Raw genomic sequence first — 19642 nt, 5'->3', positions numbered from 1 at the left:
GAGGATCATTTCAGCATCTTCCTGGACTTCTTCTGGAAGCAAAGCAAGCAGAAAACATTATGGAGGCAATGGCGTGCTTCAGTGTAGGAACAAGAATGAGAATTCCTTTATTGTCCCGCAATGGGGAAATCTGGGTGTGACAGTGGCAAACACGAGGACATTTATACACAATTATTAGCAATGATAAAAAAAAGAGAAGAAGAAAAAAACACCAAACCGGTCTAATCTAAACTTAGCTCTAAAAAAAAAAAAAAAACAAGAGTGGAAAATAAGCATAAATACCAGAGTGTAACAGTGACAGTGGAAAAAACGCTCCAGCCTATTTACATAACACACAATAATAGAATATGCAATATTTGCATAATGTGCAATAATAGAATATGCAATATTTGCATAATGTACAATAATAGAATATGCATAACAGTGCAGCAGCATCTCTAGCTAAGGCGTGTGCAAGTTACCGTAGCAGTGGAAGCAGTGTAAACAATTAATGGTTGGATCAGAACCTGTGTTGAGAGCAGCAGAGATCATAAAGTCTGCCAGTAGCTGGGAGGAACGGCCTACGGAAACGTTCCTTAGAGCATCTAAGATGCAGCTGTCTGTCACTGACAGCTCTCCAGCTCTGCAACAGCAGAAATGGTGCCAGCACAGTTCCTAGAGGTGCTCCTCAGTGGCTGCTGCCACCAAGCCCCTTTTGCACTCAGTCAGGATTTTTGGCCAACCTCCTCATCAGCGGCAGCCAGTAATAGCTTCCTCTTTCTGCCATGTTGAGGTGGTGAAGGAAATTTAACCTTAAACTGTAGAACTATGCTTGCATCAGATTTACTTGAGACCTGATTTTTAAGTGTGTGCTGTTATGAAACATTCAGGGGGTTGAACAATGTTGAGACTGCAGCAGGTTATGAAAGTCAGACTCAGTTATTGTGGAAAAAGGTTTTATTTTCTAAACTGTTCTTGTGTCACTTGTTATGGCAAAGAAATACAAGAACAGGCAACATGCCGGGAAACAACAGTCCTTACTGTTATATAAAACTTTTCCACCTGCACTTCTCAGACAAAGATCACATTTGTTTCCATGCATCATTGTTCCTCTTTTCCTTTGCATCCTGGTCTGTCTGCGTCCTTTTTTTAGTTCCTATCAGGAGACCTGCAGAGAGAGCTGCAGTCACCCTGGGCTGCTGCTGATGAAACAGACACGGTGATCTTTCTCTTCTGCTAAGACTTTGGTTGCTTCCCATCATCTGTGGCTTTTAGACTATTCTCAGCAGGATTGCTGTTGCTCTGCTTCTGTCGGCCTCGAGGAGTTGTGGTCTTGCTCCTGACGGCCTTTAAACATTCAGCTCCTGAAGTTGTGCATTGAGGAAGACGTAATGTCTCTGCAGCAGTGTCTTCAGTCAGAGGACTATCGGGTGATTTAACAGTCCTCCTCTTGCACTCTGTCAATACCTTGCAACTTCTGGACTCTGCCCTGTGGTTTCTATTAAAGGTTTTCTGGTTGAACTCACTACTTTGGCTCCTAAACCTGCTGGCACGTTCTGAGGCTCCGTTATACAGCAGAACAAAGTCCTGCTGACTGGCCAAAGGAAGGATTTCCTGCCTGAGACGACATTTGTTGAACAGCTCCAGGGTTAAATCTAAACAGAAAAGAAATGATTCTGATTATCTTCTGTAATGTGATCTTGAAAACCCTGGGTGCAAAAAATAGCTTTCTTTTAATGGAACTGCTGCAATATCTTATAAGAATTTAAAAGCGTTAAATTTAATCTTCCTACATTTAAGCTTTCAAGTCAAAAATATGCCCAGAAATTTAAAAAAAGTCTTAAGATGCGTTCACATTGAGCGAGAATGTATCAGGCCGAGCGACAGATTTACATGACATCCCTATGCACATGTAACCTGACTCTAGCCAGATGTATTTCGCTCCACCTAGCTCCACTCACATACATCTGGGATCTCTCCATAGGAATTGCATTTTTTAAAGGCTGGGCCTTATCAAAAATCCTTGCATATGATTGGATAAGCCACTTGTCTGTCATCTTTATCGACGTGTTATTTCAACCGCTCACACCGAAGCTAACCCGTGACGCTGTGAGAGCGACGCAGGAAAAAACAAAACTTTTTTTTTTTTATGTGTTTGCGGCTCTAGTGGCACGCGTTTTATTGACAGTGAACTGACTGGAAGAGGGGGGAAGACAGGCGGCAAAGCGCCGCGGGTTGGAGTCGATCCCGGGCCGACCGCGTTGAGGACTAAAGGCCTCCTAATATGGTTAGCGCTAACCGCTAACCGCTCTGCCACGGGCGCACCCCGGAAAACTAAACTTGCCAAATCCAGTCGGGAGAAGGGCGAAAACATGGTTTCCACCAACAAAAGCCTTCAGAGCCGTTCTCTGATGTTCTTTTAATGAAACAATATTAGGTAGATTGGACAACACGGAAGAAACAGCAGCATCAATGCTAACGCTTGCTTCCTCAATGTGAGCCGCCATTGCTATCAAAACAGTCTCACGTCATGGTCACATCTCCACTACGTCACATCTATGAAACTCCAGCCCTGCGTCCTGATTGGCCAGACAATAAAATTAATTGGAGAAATAACTCTCTATGGGCGATGTCCGAGATGGATGTGAGTGAAGCTAGGCGGAGCAATATCAATCTGGGGCTAGAGTCAGGTTAATGCACATGTGCCACACATAAGCGACACGATGCAAAACACGCAATTTGGCGATAGCAGCAAAGCCAGAGTGACACGACACCTGCAATGGATGTGAAGTGACAGTTGTTGGAGTTGAAAAAGCTGAACTTTTGTGTCTTGTCACACAACGACAACCAATCAGGAACTGGACGTGGCTGTGATGCGTTCACATTGGCGCAGCAAAGTTGCCATTTTTGTTTGCTGTCGCTCATTTTTGCTTGCTGACATTATCGCTGTCCGTTTGCACAGCACAATGCCACTGTCTAGTGATGCTTTCACTTCCCTGCCTCTCCAGCCTCCTCACTCACTCTTCTCCAGGCTTGGTTCTTTCTGGACTTGTCTAGGTAGTAATAATTGGTTTAGTCATACAACACAGGCCGACCGCAGACTGCCACTATCAACTTGTCTTCCCTGTTGAATGAAAACTGCTTCATCTCTGCCGCAGTCCTTCACCCCACGTCACAGCCACATCCAGTGCCTGATTGGTCGTTGCGGTGCGACAAGACACAAAAGTTCAGCTTTCCCAACTGTAAAAAGTGTTGCTTCGCATCCATCAGAGTTGTTCTGGCTTTGCTTTAATCGCCAAAATCACGAGTTTGTGTTGCTAGAATTGCCTCTGTGGCCTCGCTTAGCGTCACTTTGCGACGCGTCGCTTCTGTTTTGCACCTATGCATTAGGATATCATGTAAATCTGTTGCTCGGCCTGACACATTCGCGCTCAGTGTGAACACATCTTCATGTGGGGTGAAGGACTGCGGCAAAGACAAAGCTGTTTTCATTCAACATGGAAGAAAAGCTGACAGTGGTGGTCTGTGGTCAGCCTGAATTATATGACTGAAACAATTATTACTACTGAGACAAGTCCAGCAAGAACCTAGCCTGGAGAAGAGTGAGTGAGGAAACTGTAGTGGCTATTAAGTTAGAGGTCCCTAGATAAAGCCATTGTACTGCTGCGTTTCTGACTTGTTGCTCGCTGTTCAATTGCTCTCGCCTGCTGCGTGAACGGCCGGCGATAATGTCACCAAGCAAAAGTGGAAACGTTGTCACGCCAATGTGAACGCACCTTTAGAGAAGTCCTGTAACTGTAGCCCTTTTCCTTCAATGCGCCTTCAAAACTTTTTTTTTTCATTTGTTTTGAAAATCCTGTATTATTACATCCTGAGAAAACTACAAGATCCAAGATGCAAAAAAAACAACAACTCCTGTTGGAAGGAAGTGATGTCAAAACATTCAGCGTTCCCCACAAATCTGCTACAACAATCTTCCTCTGAGAATGGCTTTTTGTATGATTAGAAAATTAAAATGTCTTGTGATGTTATTCATCACCAGCTCTTTTCCTTTGGAAAATACATTTAAGGAGGTTTGACAGGTTTTATAGTTGTCTGGAACTGTTGTCTGGAACTGTCAGCGTTTGGCAACTAAGCTGTAAAAGAACTTGTCACATACCTAACGTCAGATTTCATGTAACATTTATGTGTTGTCAAGTGAATTAAATTTAATCCAAGTGATGTATTAGTATTCATAAGCCATGTCCATCCATATAAATTTAAATTATAGTTTTTTTTATAAGATCTTAAAAAGTCTCAAATTCAACTTGTATAAAAACTTTCTTTTAATTTGAACTACTGGCTGTGTAAACACTTCCCACTGTGGGGGAGCTGGGCTTTAAGTAGAAATGTGTAAAATTTATTTTAAAAAATGGAAATGCTCAACTAAAGTACATGTGGTGAAGAATTGCACCTAAGTAGAAGAACATGAAACTGCTGTTAAAAAAAACACATGGGAGGTTTCACACTTGGGCTATTGAAGCAAATATATAACAACACATTTTATAAAGGGAACTATAACAAGGCAGCTTGTGCTCCTAGTGTGTAGAATGTGTTAAGATGTTGAAGACTTGCCGACTGACCCAGCGTCTCTACCACAGTGCGGGGTATCACCTCCTTCAGCACCTCACAGTTTGTGTGCAGAGCTGGATTACAGTTCATCTCAAGGAGCCACACCTAGAAGGGCCACATGATGACACAATTAACGAGCATGTTAAAAGCATGTGAACATCCAGGTCCAGCTCAGATGTTTAAAAAATCCACCTTGAAGTCCTGGTCGACCATGAAGTCGCAGCCGATCAAGTCAAAAAATCCAGGGCGGCAATCCAATTTGGCCTTGACAGCGAGGAAACACTGGGTCATGATCAGCCGCATGCGCTCCTAATGTATGGAAGGAAAAATATATTTGTCAATTAATCCAGATCTCCCCATGGCTTACAGTGAGTAGATTTCATAGTCAGATTTAGCTTTGTTGGCTAGATTGGTGTGCTTAAGAGCTGCAAGGCAAGGCACATTTATGTTTATAGCACATTTCAGTACAGGGACAACGCAAAGTGCTTTACATGAATGAAACATAGGAAAATAAAAACAGAATAAAAGCAAGTAAAAAACTGTTGGAATAAAATGGAGGAAAAATAAAACATGGGAAAATGGAAACTAAATGTCATGATTTTAGGTTCTGTCTTAGTTTTGAATTATGGAATAGTTTGAGTTTTGTTGTGGTTTGATTTTGTTCTTTGTTTTATACTATCTGTTAGGGTTCTGTAAGCTTTTAGCTCAGTTCTGTTCACCTGCCAGCTCACCTCCCTGTTTTTACCCTATTAGCTTGTCACTCCCCTGTCAGCAGTCACCAACCTATCAGTTCAGTTCACTGTCAGTCACTTCCCTGCCTCTGATTAGTTCCAGCTGTTTCCCTGTAATTAGTTTTCACTCCATTTCACCTGTGCACTTCACTATATAGTTCTGCCTCAGTCTTTAGTTCTCCGCCAGATCATTATGAAGCCTTCGGTGAGTGTTGTCCAGCGTTCTTATTCTGATAACCTGTTGATATTACCCAGATTGCCTTTTTGACTTCTGAGCCAGCCTGACCCCTGAACCTGATTTTCCTGCCCTGTACGATTGATTACCTGTTTCTCTGACCTGGACCTGCCTTAGGATATTTTGAGTTTTTGCCTTAGCCTTGACTGTACTTTTGCCTGTTTTTGGACTGCCTTTCGTGTACTGGATTTTGGACTGCCATTTTAACCATTGAGCCTTGCCTGTCCCTGTTTTATTATTAAATCCTGTTTTTTTTCCTTCACCTCGCTTGTTTGGTTGAATTCTGGGTTTTCCTGATTCACGTTCATAACACTAAAAGCAAATGATTTTAAGAACTATTGGACTACAAACTTCAGTTAACAGATTAACTAGAACAATTGAAGGCAATCCTAAACCAATATGTTTTTAATCTTGATTTAAAAGAACTCAGGCTTTCAGCACTTTTTCAATTTTCTGGAAGTTTGTTCCAGATAAGCGGAGCATAGGAACTAAATGCTGATTTTCCGTGTTTAGTTCTGGTTCTAGGTATGCAAAGTAGGCTGGAGCCGGAATACCTTAGTGGTCTGGAGGGTTGATACACTGATAACAAGTCTGTAATGTATTTAGGTGCTAAGCCATTCAGTGATTTATAGATATAGTGATTTATAATAACAGACATTTTTTAAAGTCTATTCTCTGAGATACAGGAAGCCAGAGAAAATACTTTAGAACTGGCATGATGTACTCTAATTTCTTAGTTTTAGCAGCGTTCTGGATCAGCTGCAGCTGTCTGATTGACTTTTTAGGCAGACCGGAAGGACACTGTTGCAGTAATCAATTCAACTAAAAATAAGTGCATGGATGAGTTTGTCAAGATCCTGCTGGGACATTAGTTCTTTAATCCTGGAAATATCTTTCAGGTGATCGAAGGCCGACTTAGTTACTCTCCTTATGAGCCTCTGCGGGTTGGCACTGGACCTTTCATTGATGTATTGTCATTGCAGAGACATTAGCTGCCCTTTTCCTGAGCCTAGACCCGTACAAGTCTGGGATGGAGGGAAGATGATCCTCTCTGCAGACCTAATTGTTTGTCGCAGTTTGGACCTGTCCTGTTGTGTGGACAAGCTTGACCAAACACAGTGATGGATGTTCACAAAACAAAACAAATAATGTAGAAGGTGGCCGGCTGCTCTTGTGGAGGGTTGTACTTCTTGAGCTGCTGTAGGAAGTACGGTTTCTCCTGGGCCTTCTTCCTAATAGTGTCTATATAAGTAAATCAATCAATCAAATTTTATTTATTTTTATTTTAGCGTGGCCTTGAACAGAGGCAGGGTTGTGATGGAGCGTAACTCCAGGAGAAGACCGTTCCAGAGTTTAAGCACACTCCTGCCACTATAAAGGCACGATCGCCCCGCTGTTTACACCTCGACTGTGGGACCACCAACAGATGTTGCCCAGAAGAGCATAAAGCTCTAATGGGCTGGTGAAGAGTCAGAATGTCACTCAGGTAAGAGGGTGCAAGGCAATGGACTGAACTGAAGACAAACAACAGGATTTTGAACTGAATTCTGAACTGAGCCGGGAGCCAATGGAGAGAGTAAAGAACAGGAGTGATGTGGTCATACTTGCAGGTGTTGGTGAGATGCTGAGCAGCAGCATTCTGCACAAGTTGTAAACGTTGTATAGAGGCTAGGTTAAGTCCAGTATACAAGGCATTGCGATAGTCCAAACGTGAGCTGATAAATGCATGAATGCTTTTTTTTCAAAAACACAATGAGTGAGAAAGGATTTAGCTTTAACTAACAGGCAAAGCTGAAAAACAGATTGCCTTTACTACAGAATTAATTTGTTTATTGAATTTGAAGATGTTGTCAAAGGTCACTCCAAGATTTTTGATGGGATAACGGGGGTGCGAGTCCAGATGTGTAAGGTTTTTGCTGAATTTGGCTGACTTGGGGGGGGCGGGGGGGGGGGGGGGGGGGGGTCTAGTCCAACAAAGTCTCGAACAGGTTAAACTACATGTGGTTCTTTTCAAAATCATTTGGACCAAATCTATTTGCACCCTAACTTTCCTTTAAAAAAAAAAAACAGAACTCAAGCTTTTTGGTGATCTATGTCACATTTTGAGCTGCTCATAATTCTAGGACATCCTAATCAGCACTTTACAGTATGACCACCTTTTTTTCCATAGGGTATGAATAAGAGGTTACACAAAGGATGATCAATATTGGCCATTAAAATAAGGCAGGCATGTGTAGAGCTTAATAAATCATGACATCGCTAGTTAACTGCCTGCACTTGCAAAATTGTGTCTTACCATGAACCACAGTGATGAGGATGTAAAGGAGATATAAAAAAAACAAACTCCAAAGCTCCATGCTTAAGAACTAAAGCCCAGATGGGGTAACTTGGGATCACCAAGTCTCCACAACAACCATTAGATGCTATCTACATGCCAGCATGTTATTAAAGAGGCATGTTCAAGTGCATGGATTTAGATCGAAAATCTTTCACCAGGATAATAATCCAAAACATGCGATAAATGGACAGAAATAATTTACCAGACCGCAAAACAGCCTCTTCTAGTCTGTTTTTTTTTTTTTAACATAAATTAAACTTCATATGTAAGATAATGCCACGGCTATAAAATAATCTGTTAAAAGTAATTAACATATCTTTATCCCAGGAGGCAATAGTGTAGGTGTGGATGAATCTGTGGATGTTTACAGGGATGTGGCTAATGGGTGTACAGTTCTCTTATTCCACCTCTGTAAAAAAAAAAAAAAAATACACTATACGATCTCTCTAAAACCGAGGATTTACTTTAGTGCTCTCTTTAAATAATATGATGTTTTCTTTACACATGGTGTGGAGTGGAGGTTAGTGTTTTTCTTTTGTGTTTGGCCACATTTTAATCTGTCATCATGTCATTTTCCAAAAATCCTCTGTGTGGTTACAATGTCTTTAAAATACTGTTCAAACTTGTTGTGATGGTACGGCAGGTGCCTGAATAACCTCCAATACATTGAAGTTAAATTTACAGACCATAAAATGTGTCGCAATCAAGGTTTAGAGTTCCATTAATAAAGCTGAAGATAAAAAAAAAAAAGATTTGTTCTTGTTTTTTTGTAATTCCTGTCAGTACGGAAGAAAACTACATGTAATATTTCCTTTTTAGCAGCAAGATGAAGACTCTTTATACAAGAATGAGCTCATGTAAAACTAACCACATTCTCAATTAGCTATCAGTGCCAACTACCACTTCTGTGCTGGTAATTGGTCCCTGAGAGCTACAGCACGCCGCAGTCCTCACCGCAAAGGCTCCCAGCACCCAGTCCCTGGGCAGACCCTTGGCAACCTGAAACCGGTCGTTGACGTAGGCGTTGAAGCTCTCCATAGACCATACAGTGTCCTCTTTCAGCCGGCTGTACAGAGGGTTTTTCTTCTGCATGTACTGGAGACAGACAGTAGGGGGACCAGAGACACATGAAGCATAAGGTAGGAGCAGACGTACCGGCTTAGATTTTTTAATGACTGAGTACTGTAGAGATACAAGGCACTTTTTCTTATTTCGGCTCAGCTAACATTACCCGGTAGACACTGGAACAGATGGAAACAGAGACTTTGTTTATTATCGAATGAACAATTATCAGCTGTGATCCACTGGAAAGCAGATAATGCTGCAGATGATCATCGCTGCCCTTCAAAAATAAAATAAAAATTTTTAGCCATGGCATTATCTCTCTTCACGGACCTCTCCACAAAAATGGGTCATTTTCGTTAAAGTTATGCCATATTTTCCAGATTTCAAACAAAAAAATCAAGCCATTCAAGCAAACAACTATTCTGTCTGTAGAGATTAAAAGACTTGGCTCAAAAACACAAACATTCAATTATATTTTAGAACTATCAGGTGCACATAAATTCCACTTAGAAGAGCAAAAACGAGTATTAATGATTTAAACAAAATTCTTAGTTAAAAAGTATAAACTTTTTTTCATAATTTGTCAGGCGTCAACTTACACCCTAAATGTATTTTATTGGGAATTTATGTGATAGACTGACACAGAGTACATCACAATCGTGAAAGGGACTTTGCTTTAAACTTTTAACATAGAAATCTGAGAAATGTGGTGGAAGTTTTATTAATTAGTAATAATTAATACTAATTAATTTATTAATTAGTATTATTATAATAATACATTTGATTAGTAAATAGAGCCAAACTGTAAATGTTGTTTATTCTCAATATAAATCATAGGTTTTCCGGAAAACATTAGGGAACAAGGAGCATAATGAAGACCAAGAAACAGAGCAGATAGATCAGGGAGAACGTTGCAGAGAAATTTAAAGCAGTATAAGGTCATAAAACAATATCACAATATCAAAAACTTCAAACATCTCATGGGGTAATTTTGAATCAACTTATGCTGCAAAACATCCTGAATACACAATCCCTATGGTCAAACATGGTGGTGGGAGCATCATGCTGTGGGACATGATGCTTTCTCCAGGTTTCAGTTCTAGTGTGTGTGTGTGTGTGTGTGTGTGTGTGTGTGTGTGTGTGTGTGTGTGTGTGTGTGTGTGTGTGTGTGTGTGTGTGTGTGTGTGTGTGTTTTACCTGGTTGGTGAGGTGAGCAGAAAGATTTTTGGATCGCGGATCATAGGCGTCACACGTCAGTCGGACATACCCATGGCGAAAGAAGACCATGTAAGGGTCAGTGCAGGCGATGAGAAGGTAAGAGCGCACATCAAACTTTCTGTCATTCAGTAGAAGTGGTTTCTGAATGTAACTGGGTGTAAAGATATTATGAGATATTAGATGCAACAAATAATTTAAAAGACCCCATTAGTAAGAAGAAAATATAATTTACTTAGAACAAAATATCTGGAGTTCCTTCTAACTGTATTTTTCACCAACGTAACAATGGGTAAAAAAGTAGGTAAAGGGATTACAAACAACGCTTCAACTTGTATGATAAATTTGTTTTATCTTGACATCACATGCACTTCACCAACCAGGTGTTCACCCACCGCTGGACAACGTAAGCCTGAGTGTGGCGGGGAGGCGTCCTCCTGTCGGCCCGGCTGTCCTCCAGGTTCTGCAGTTTCTGTCTGAATTCAGCGACATCCTGCTGGTTCTTCAGAAGGAAGATCCCTCTGCCCTGGTTCAGACCCGTGGGCTTACAGATCCACATACAGCTCTCAGCGCTCTTCCCGCCTGCCACCAGAAACACAGTCACATCAACTACATGTCCACCTGCTATTATAACCCTTTGGTTCTTCTGTTCTGTAACAAGAGTCAAGTGTTGAGGGAATTGTTCATTACAGTATCTCACAAAAGTGAGTACATCACCCTCACATTAATGTAAATATTTTATTATATCTTTTCATGGAACAGCACTTTAACACAATGCAGTCAGTGTACAGCTTGTATAACAGTGAAGACCTGCTGTGCCCTAAAAGAAACTCAACACACAGCCATTAATATCTAAACCGCTGGCAACAAAAGTGAGTGCATCTGTATAGTGGAAATGTCTAAATTGTGCCTAAAATGTTAACATTTTGTGTGGTGACCATTAACTTTCAGCACCGCCTTAGCTCTCGTGGGGATGGAGTTCATTAGAGTGCCACAGGTTTGCCACTACAATCCTTTCACTCTTCCCCCCGGTGGATGTTGGAGAGCTTGAAGCCTTCCACCTTCCATGCTCATAGGGATTTACGTCTAGAGACACACTTGGCCAGTCAAGCGCCTTTAGCCACAGTTTCTATAGCAAGGCAGTGGTCAAGGCAGTGTTGAACTTTGGCTCCCTACAACAGGCAGCACTCTGCTGCATGTCTTTAATTCTTCACCTGGTTGTGGCCAAACAATCCGAACACAATCTGAACCAAATACGTTTATTTGGGTCTCATCAGACTCCAGGACTGTACTCCACGTCCTAGGTCTGCATGTCTCCAGCAAACTATTTGCAGGCTTTCTTCTTTCCCATTAAAATATATAATAAAACATTTACAAAGATGTGAAGGGTGAACTCACTCATGACACATACCGTGTATTGTGTCCTGAAGCTGTTTCAGGTGCTCTTGTGACTGAATTAGCTTTGCATTTCCATTGTGTGAAACCTCCTAATCTTTGCAGCCAAGCACAAAGGATTTGTCTTGCCACTAATTTGGTAAGTTTTCAGAAATAAAACATATAAAATGATGAATATTTTAAAAAATACCCTTTTGCTTCCTTTCTGAAATTATTACACAAATCGCAATTCTGACAAGAATGTACAACCCCCTTCAGTCGGTTAAACTAAGAAGTGAAACATTTGCCTTTAAGTTCAGTTGTAATTGTTAATGTTTCTTATATTTTATTGCAGTGTTATGACACTGATTGCACCCTTTTACCCAGACGGGCAAATTCCCCAAACTGTTTGTGGTCTTTGCCTGTCTCAATACAGACTTGAAGCTGCAATCACAGCCTCAGATTTTCATTGGTGTCCCTCTGCAAGCTTGGTATAGCTTCTTTTTGGGCATTTTCTCCCATTCTTCTCTACAGAACCTCTCTTGCTGAGTCAGGTTGCATAGGAAATGTCAGTAGGCGAGCATTTTGAGGTCTTTCCAGAGGTGTTTCATTGGATTTATGTACTGGCTTTTGCTGTATGACATGGTTGCATGCTTCATGTCATTATCTTGTTTCAAGAAAAGTCGTCACCTTAGTCTGAGGACATTATCACTGAGTAACAAGGCTTTCTTAAAGAATCTCTCTAAATTTGCTGCTGCTGTCATCGTATGCTCTATGCTGACAAGTTGCCCAGTTCCTGCTGCAGAAAGCATCTCGACTGCATGAGGTTGCCACCGCTGCTCCCACCATGCTTTACAGTAGGGACAATGTTAACTCTGCCTGTATTTTTCCAGACATGACAACTGCTCTTCGGTCCAAAACTTTTTATTCTTGTTTCATCAAATCGAACAATGACATTTCTCTTCGTTCCATACTATCATAAAGGCCTGATTGGTGCAGTGCATTAGCAATGATAGACCTCCTGGAGCTCCTGCTTAATGACCTTTAGCTTCCTGGTCGCCGCTCTCAGTGAAGCCTTTTCTTCTCTAATTGCTCAGTCTGGTCGGGTTCCAAACTTCTTCCATTTGAAAGAAATGGATTCCACATTGATTTTTTTTTGGGGTTGTTTTAATGCTGCTAAATAAGTCTTGTGTCTTGCCCCAGATTTGTGCTTTGACACAATCCAGTCCCTAATGATCGACAGAGAATTCCTCTGACTGCGTTGTTTGGTTCCTGCTCTGATGATACGTCCCGTCGAATTAAAACCGCATACAACACGGACAAGTTTGCTTTCCTAAATCATGTTCAATAAACTGAATTTACCACAGGTGGAGTCCAATGAAACTTAAGGATGAACAGTGAAAACTGAATGAACCAGAGACTGGTTTTGAATTTCTGAAAAGATATGTGTGTCAGATTTTTTTTTATTCTTGATTTTGTTTTTAATCAAAACCTAAAAATTCATGTAAACTTCATCATTATGTCATTAAGTGGCATGAGGTGTATAATTTAGTAGGTATGAGACACCCAAGCCATTTTTTGAATAACTGTGCTTGTCCTAGACCATCCTACCAGCTCTTCCACTCCTCAGAGGAATCGTGTGAAATAATTTCCCAAATCGACTCTGGTCTTATTTCTTTCTACTGAGAGCTTCCTCTTCTGCTCTTAAAACTTGTCAGACAGTATGTGTCTTGTGACTCTCAGCCATTTTCAAAGTATACGGTGAGCGCAGCGGAGCTACAATGACCGGCTAACATCGAAGCTAACCGGATACATAAACACTAGAAGCACGCCTGCGTAGCCAGTGGAAACTAACAAGGAATATTAACGCACATTGCCGTTAGGTGAGCACAACACAATGATTGGCGTGTGGGACAACCAATAGATAGCATGATACCCTGCAACTCAAAGCCAAAAAAAGATCGCCCACTGCACCATTAAAGTAACTTTGTCACCAGTGGCAATTTTTTTTTCTATTTCTTTAGTTGAGTTTATAACAAATACAAGAAGTTAGTTTGATAGAGTGAAAGTATTAGCACCCGGTGTAATTCCCAATTAGTGATTTGTTGAAAATTTGGCAAACAGTAGATAATTAACAAAAGATTCATGCAGTGAATGATATGTCAGGTCTTGTGTCAGGTAATTCCTACTTTTCTCTGCTTCTTAAACAAATGGCTATTAGGTACAGTTGTTCTACTTAGTTACATTAGACCTATCATGTAATATTCTGTGCTCCACGTGTCCGCTGTCCTATTCAATTCAATAAAATTTTATTTATATAGCGCCAATTCATGAAACATGTCATCTCAAGGCACTTCACAAAGTCAGTGCCAGTGCTGTGTAACAAAAGTCCTACTTTTGTTACACAGCACAATAGGATGATCTGGTACAAGGACTGGGAAGAACAAAGTGGAAGAGTGAAGTAGGACGAAATTAGGGGGTTTTAGGATATTTGTACAATACTTTGGAAATGTGCAAATACTAAATCCATACCCAGAGGGGAGCGATACCAATGAAAGAGTTTACTTGTTCCTTTCCTCTTCTACTTATAACATTGCAATTGTTAATGGGAAATAGTGGCACAGTACGACCTGCAGACCTTTTTATTTATTCCACCATACTGAATGCTTAACAGATTATTTATGTAGCGACTTCAGTGCAGACTGCTTTACATCGTTAATATTTCTGGTTTAGTAGGGTTCTCTTTTCTTCTTCTTCTCTTGTCTGTCCCGTGAATCCATCCATCACCCAGAGATCTAAACCAGCTGTTTGAGTCTTTCCGCTGTTTGCTTAGTGATAACTGTGTTTGACAAACCCGTAGTCCACTCACCACAATGTGTTTGTTATGAACCAATCAATCTAGATTTTCACGGTGCCTTTAATCTCCAGGTCCCAACACGACATTGAAAGTGTTTTCAAGTTAGGTAATAACTTTATCTGTTTTCATAGCTTTGTTCGGAGGAGCAGCAGCCCTGCGTTCAGGTTCTTCCTGTTTGTGCCTCAGCCCTGCCCTCTGCTGACTCATCTCCATGGCAGCAGCATGCTTCCCTCTTGATTTTATCAGGGCCTCATGAGAGGCGCAGCGCATTATTTTCCAACGTTCTCGACCTCTTGATCAAACACTCACCTAGGCAACTGTTGTCCTAACACCATAAAGAACAAACTTCTTTTCATTGTGTGAGCGGTCGGGTATGATTTGTCTTTTTGAAACGGAGCCTGCAAACGTGGGGCAGAGCCAGTTTGATCAGTGAAGGCTTGCCGTTGCAACAGGAAGACAAGTTAGTGTGGACGGGGTGGGTTTTACCCAGTTTACCCTCTTGTTGGGCGAATTGGGAGAAGAAAACTTCCCTCTCGTCCTTCGCATCCATGCGGAGCGTTGTGGGAATGAACTCCTCCATTTTCAGCCGCCTGTAAGGTACAATTTATCAAAAATTAAGTGAAAATTAAGTTTAGTAAAAGAAAAAAGGATACATGAATTTCAGGTTTTTACAAATAAAAATCTAAAAAGTGTGCCATGCACTCATATCCACACCTCTTTAATCTGATACCTGTAAATATATATATATATATATATATCCATCCATCCATCCATTTTCCGAACCGCTTTATCCCTCATGGGGTCGCGGGGGGTGCTGGTGCCTATCTCCAGCGTTTTATATATATATATATATATATATATATATATATATATATATATATATATATATATATATATATATATATATATATATATATATATATATATATATATATATATATATATAAATTAATCCAAGAATTTTCCTTCAAAAGTCACCATGTTAGTGAACAGAGTCCACCTGTGTGTATTTTATCCTCAGTATAAATACAGCTGTTACCTGAAAGGCTCAGTGGTTTGTTGGGGAACGTTAGGGAATAAATAGCATTGTGGATATGTGAAAAAGTTCAAAGCAGGGTGAAGTACACTTGATCTCCTGAAAACATTGTTTGCATCATTTTTGAAGAATCACCATGTAAAAGGCTTATTTTATCGGAATCCAGGCTGAAATCCTCTAACATGGTCCAAGAGTAAAGTCAATCTTGTGTTAATCTCGCATGATGAATAAAATTAACAGCACAACTGACTTAACCTGTTTTCTAAACAGATTATTTATGTAGCGACTTCAGTGCAGACTGCTTTACATCATTAATAGACGATGTAAAAACTACTCTGATACTAAATTATTTATTATTAAAGATGAATAAATGGGGAAACCCTACCTGTGCGCTTGGCCATGTTTGACTTTGGAGCGCACTCGCTCAAATTCCCGCAGGCTGCTGAGAAGGCCGATTTTAGTGGTGAGGACCATGTTGTTGGGAATCTGGTACACCAAGTGTTTACCTGGAAACAAAACATGTGGCTATTCGGCTGTTTAAATTCAGAGCCCGTGGTATATTATTTGCCTCTACTGTACCTTCTCTGAAGTTGCTGTAGTTAGCTGGAGATTTGGTTTCGCACCACTTGAGTCTGAAATCATCTCTGTGCTTGTTGTAAATTCTCCTCCAGCCTCTGTTCTCGCAGTAGCTGCACACGCTGCAGAAAATCAGCCACATGTTCAAGCAAACCAAAACCAGAGGTGAGAGTAGTGAAGGAGACCAAAAATAACCAGTGTTACAACAAATCATGTAATCCCTGGCCAATGTTGAATTGGATAGTATTTTGTATTTCACATTTTAGCTCACATTTCAGCCCCATTGCTTCCTCCAAAAAAGTAGAATGGCCCAGGTCCACGAGGGTCCTCTGTCTTCGTCTCTTTGACGTTGTCCTGGTTAGAGCAGAGCAGCAAGCCCTTTGGTTTAGACTTTTGGACGCGGCGATCCACTTCGCGTCCAACTGATGCTTTTAAATACACAGAGAACCCTATATTAGCATATTTTAACAAATAAAGTGTCTTGCAAAAGATAAGTGATTTTTTTTTTACATTTTGTCACATCACAACAACATTTTCATTCAAAGGATTTTTTTCCATTACAAATCTGCAAAGAGTGGTGAGCATGTGAATCTATTAAAATAGGTCCATGGTAACTCTGGCTTTCATGGGAGAGTTGTTTGAATAAACAGGGGAAATCCTGAAGAAAACCTAAACGAGGTTACAAAGGACCTGAGACTGAGGCTGGCCTTCCAGCATGATGACACTAGATGTACAGCCAGAGCGGCAATACAAGTTTAAATGAAAGCATTTTAATTTGATAGAATGGTCCAAGTCAAAGTCCACACCTAAATCCTAAAGATGCTCTCCATCCAAACTGACTCAGTTTGAGCTACACTGAGCTACATTGAATGGGTAAAAGTCTCTACATTTGCAAAGCTGGACACACACACACACACCAAAGACTTGCAGCCCTAAATACAACAAAAGAGGGTCCCTCTTATAATTCCAGGGGAAAAAAACAAGAAAAAAATAAATAATAATATATATATATATATATATATATATATTTTTTTTTTTTAAACTCGTGGGTGGAGGGGGGAACAGAAATGCATGCCTCATCTTTTTTAGATTTTATCTCTTAAAACCCTTAAAAAACCTTGTTTCAGTTTACCTCTTCAAAATACTACTTTGTGTTGTGAAAATGGCAATAAGATTCAATGAAGTCTGTGGTTGTAATATGACAATGTGAAGAAGTTCATGGGGTATGAATAGCTTAGTGAGACAGTGTATCCTTGTTAAGCATGCATGTATTCTTTATCAATACATTTCAGTGTACAGTAAAGAAGTATGAAAGTAGAGGCAGATTTTTCTTCAAAAAGTTATAAAATATCAATATTTGTAGGATGACAATGTAATAAATATTTAATGTGTTGGCAGAATCAAACAACTTGCCTAACGGCTTGTACTGGTCTACACTCATACACACACACACACACACACACACACACACACACACACACACACACACACACACACACACACACACACACCTGCCCGTTCACGTTGGCTCTTCTGCTTGACAGATGAGTGCAAATATTTCCTTCCTTCCTCCTGAGTTATTGTCCCCTCCCTCCGGGCATGCGCTGGTCCACCTTCTGATGTCACTTCCTGTATGTCAGCACAGTCAGGTGACACAGACTGTTCTGTTCTGGGCTCCTCCTCCTCGGCACCCAGAGTCAGTTCTTTATCCTTTTCTTTTTCCTGCCGGCCCTTCATTCCTTCAGCTGTGTCCTCGCTGTAAACTCCTACCCAGCACCTAGATGTCACGGCCTCTTGCTCTTGCAGGTCACTGGATGCAGTTGTAATTGCTCCAACCTATGCATGCAGATAAATATGTTTTAATCTGTAAATGCTGACAGTTGAGAGAGCGTAAACCATGGTAACCAAGATTATATCCTCATCCATCATTTTGAACAATGGCTCACAGTGCCCCACAAAAATACTTTTATCACTCATAACATTACAGGTACCTGCAAAACTGTGAAGGACAAAAATTTATTACGGATTTCTTTGTTAATAATTTTTTTTCACAGAGAGAAAAAACAGTTCATACCGTCAAATTGAAAGTAGTTAACTTTATGTTTTCTCTCTTTTTTTTCTCAACACAGAAGTGGGATCTGGGTTTGTGTTTCTGTGTATAGCTGTGCCATCTTCCTGGAAGGAGCCATCAGCTGAATAATTGTTGGCAATAATGCCAAGTTCATTTTCTATAGAGTATACTTATTGCTGTATATTTCTGCCTTTAGGCTCGTCTATCTCACAGACTGTAATAAACCACTCAGAGCTCATGAATTAAACCGTGTTTCTCTCCACAATGAAGCCACTGAAGGAGCTTCTGCTGCTGTTATCTCTTTACCTTTTCTAACCATAGAAAGCAGGCCTACACCTGGATCAGTGCCACCAGCCATCTGTGATAGTTGCTATGCTCTCACTGAGCAATGTTCTGCTGGAGATTTCCTCCTGTTAAAAGACAGTCGGTCCTTCCCACTGTCACCACATGCATGCTCAGTATGAGCAATTGCTATAAAGTTAATTTATCCATGGAATCAGCTGATCGTCTTAGATGAAAATGTTTTCACCCATTTGTGTTATAAAGGGAATTTGACTTAATTGTATTATAACTGAGTTTAAATGCGCGTAGTTAAATCAGAATTACAATTTAATTTAAATGACATATTTTGTACGTACTATGGATCTATTTGTTTTGTAAAGTCCCTTTAGATTATCTTTATTGCAAACCTCTGCTATAGGAATGAACTCGAGTGATTGGACCCTTCCCATCCGCTCTGCCGGCACCATTCAGCACTATGAGGATGGCGTGGTCAGGTCACCTTTCCACTATAGATCAAATTGTGCACAGGCCAAAAACATTTTGTTTTGGACTCATGTGACCAGAGCCCCTTCTTTCCCACATTTTCTGTCCTGTGTTTATCTTTCAGTCCACAATGGCCACACGACCATAAACACCATATGTGTGGATTGCACAGCTGATGGGAAATAGATTCTCCTACCCGAGCTTTGGACCTCTGCTGCTCCTCCATATGACTTTGGACCTCTTAGCTCTCTCTCGGATTAACGGCGTCCTCGGCCGGCATATGAGTTTAAGCGGAGGGCCTTGTCTCTGTAAACAGTTGTCTCATACAATTTACGTCTCCTGGAGGATGGACTAAACCATGAAATTTTCTAAATTAAACCTTGCACCAGTCTATAGTGCTGGACAACTCTATCTCAGACCTGCTTGGTGTGTTCTTTTGTCTTTCTCTTCACTAATGTTCTCCATCAGATGTCTGAATCCTGTAGAGAACATCTGGTTTTATGCTGAGATTAATTCACACACAGCTGGACTCTATTTACTAAAAGGGGATTTCTGAAGGTAGGTGGTTGCACTGGGTTTTATTGAGGGTCTGTCAGAGTAGAGGAGGCTGAATACAAATGCATGTCACTCTATTAATATTTTTATTAGAGAAAAACATGCATTACTTTGTGTTGTTTATTCATATAAAATTGTATGAAAAACATAGAATGCTGGTTGTAATGTAAGAAAAATGTAAAGCACGGCAGGAGGCCTATTTAATCATTTTATTTTTTTTAATTAAAAGTACCT

General features: G+C 40.5%; 1 protein-coding gene across 1 annotated transcript; it reads right to left on the bottom strand.

Moving 5' to 3' along the window:
* Positions 1-417: 417 nt before the first annotated feature.
* Positions 418-19358, bottom strand: ttll10 (tubulin tyrosine ligase-like family, member 10). The gene is made up of 12 exons (XM_021316074.2): positions 19050-19358; positions 17529-17853; positions 16289-16445; positions 16021-16139; positions 15827-15947; positions 14901-14995; positions 10570-10756; positions 10157-10328; positions 8849-8989; positions 4783-4899; positions 4602-4695; positions 418-1634 (listed from the first exon to the last, which is right to left on the bottom strand). The coding sequence occupies exons 1-12, from the start codon at positions 19077-19079 to the stop codon at positions 1216-1218; spliced, it is 1977 nt and encodes a 658-aa protein (XP_021171749.2). The 5' UTR covers positions 19080-19358; the 3' UTR covers positions 418-1215.
* Positions 19359-19642: the final 284 nt, after the last annotated feature.

Source organism: Fundulus heteroclitus, chromosome 1, assembly GCF_011125445.2.
Source record: "Fundulus heteroclitus isolate FHET01 chromosome 1, MU-UCD_Fhet_4.1, whole genome shotgun sequence".
Taxonomy (NCBI): domain Eukaryota; kingdom Metazoa; phylum Chordata; class Actinopteri; order Cyprinodontiformes; family Fundulidae; genus Fundulus; species Fundulus heteroclitus.
The sequence above is the reverse complement of the archived record's forward strand: the minus strand, read 5'-3'. Positions and strand labels throughout refer to the sequence as shown.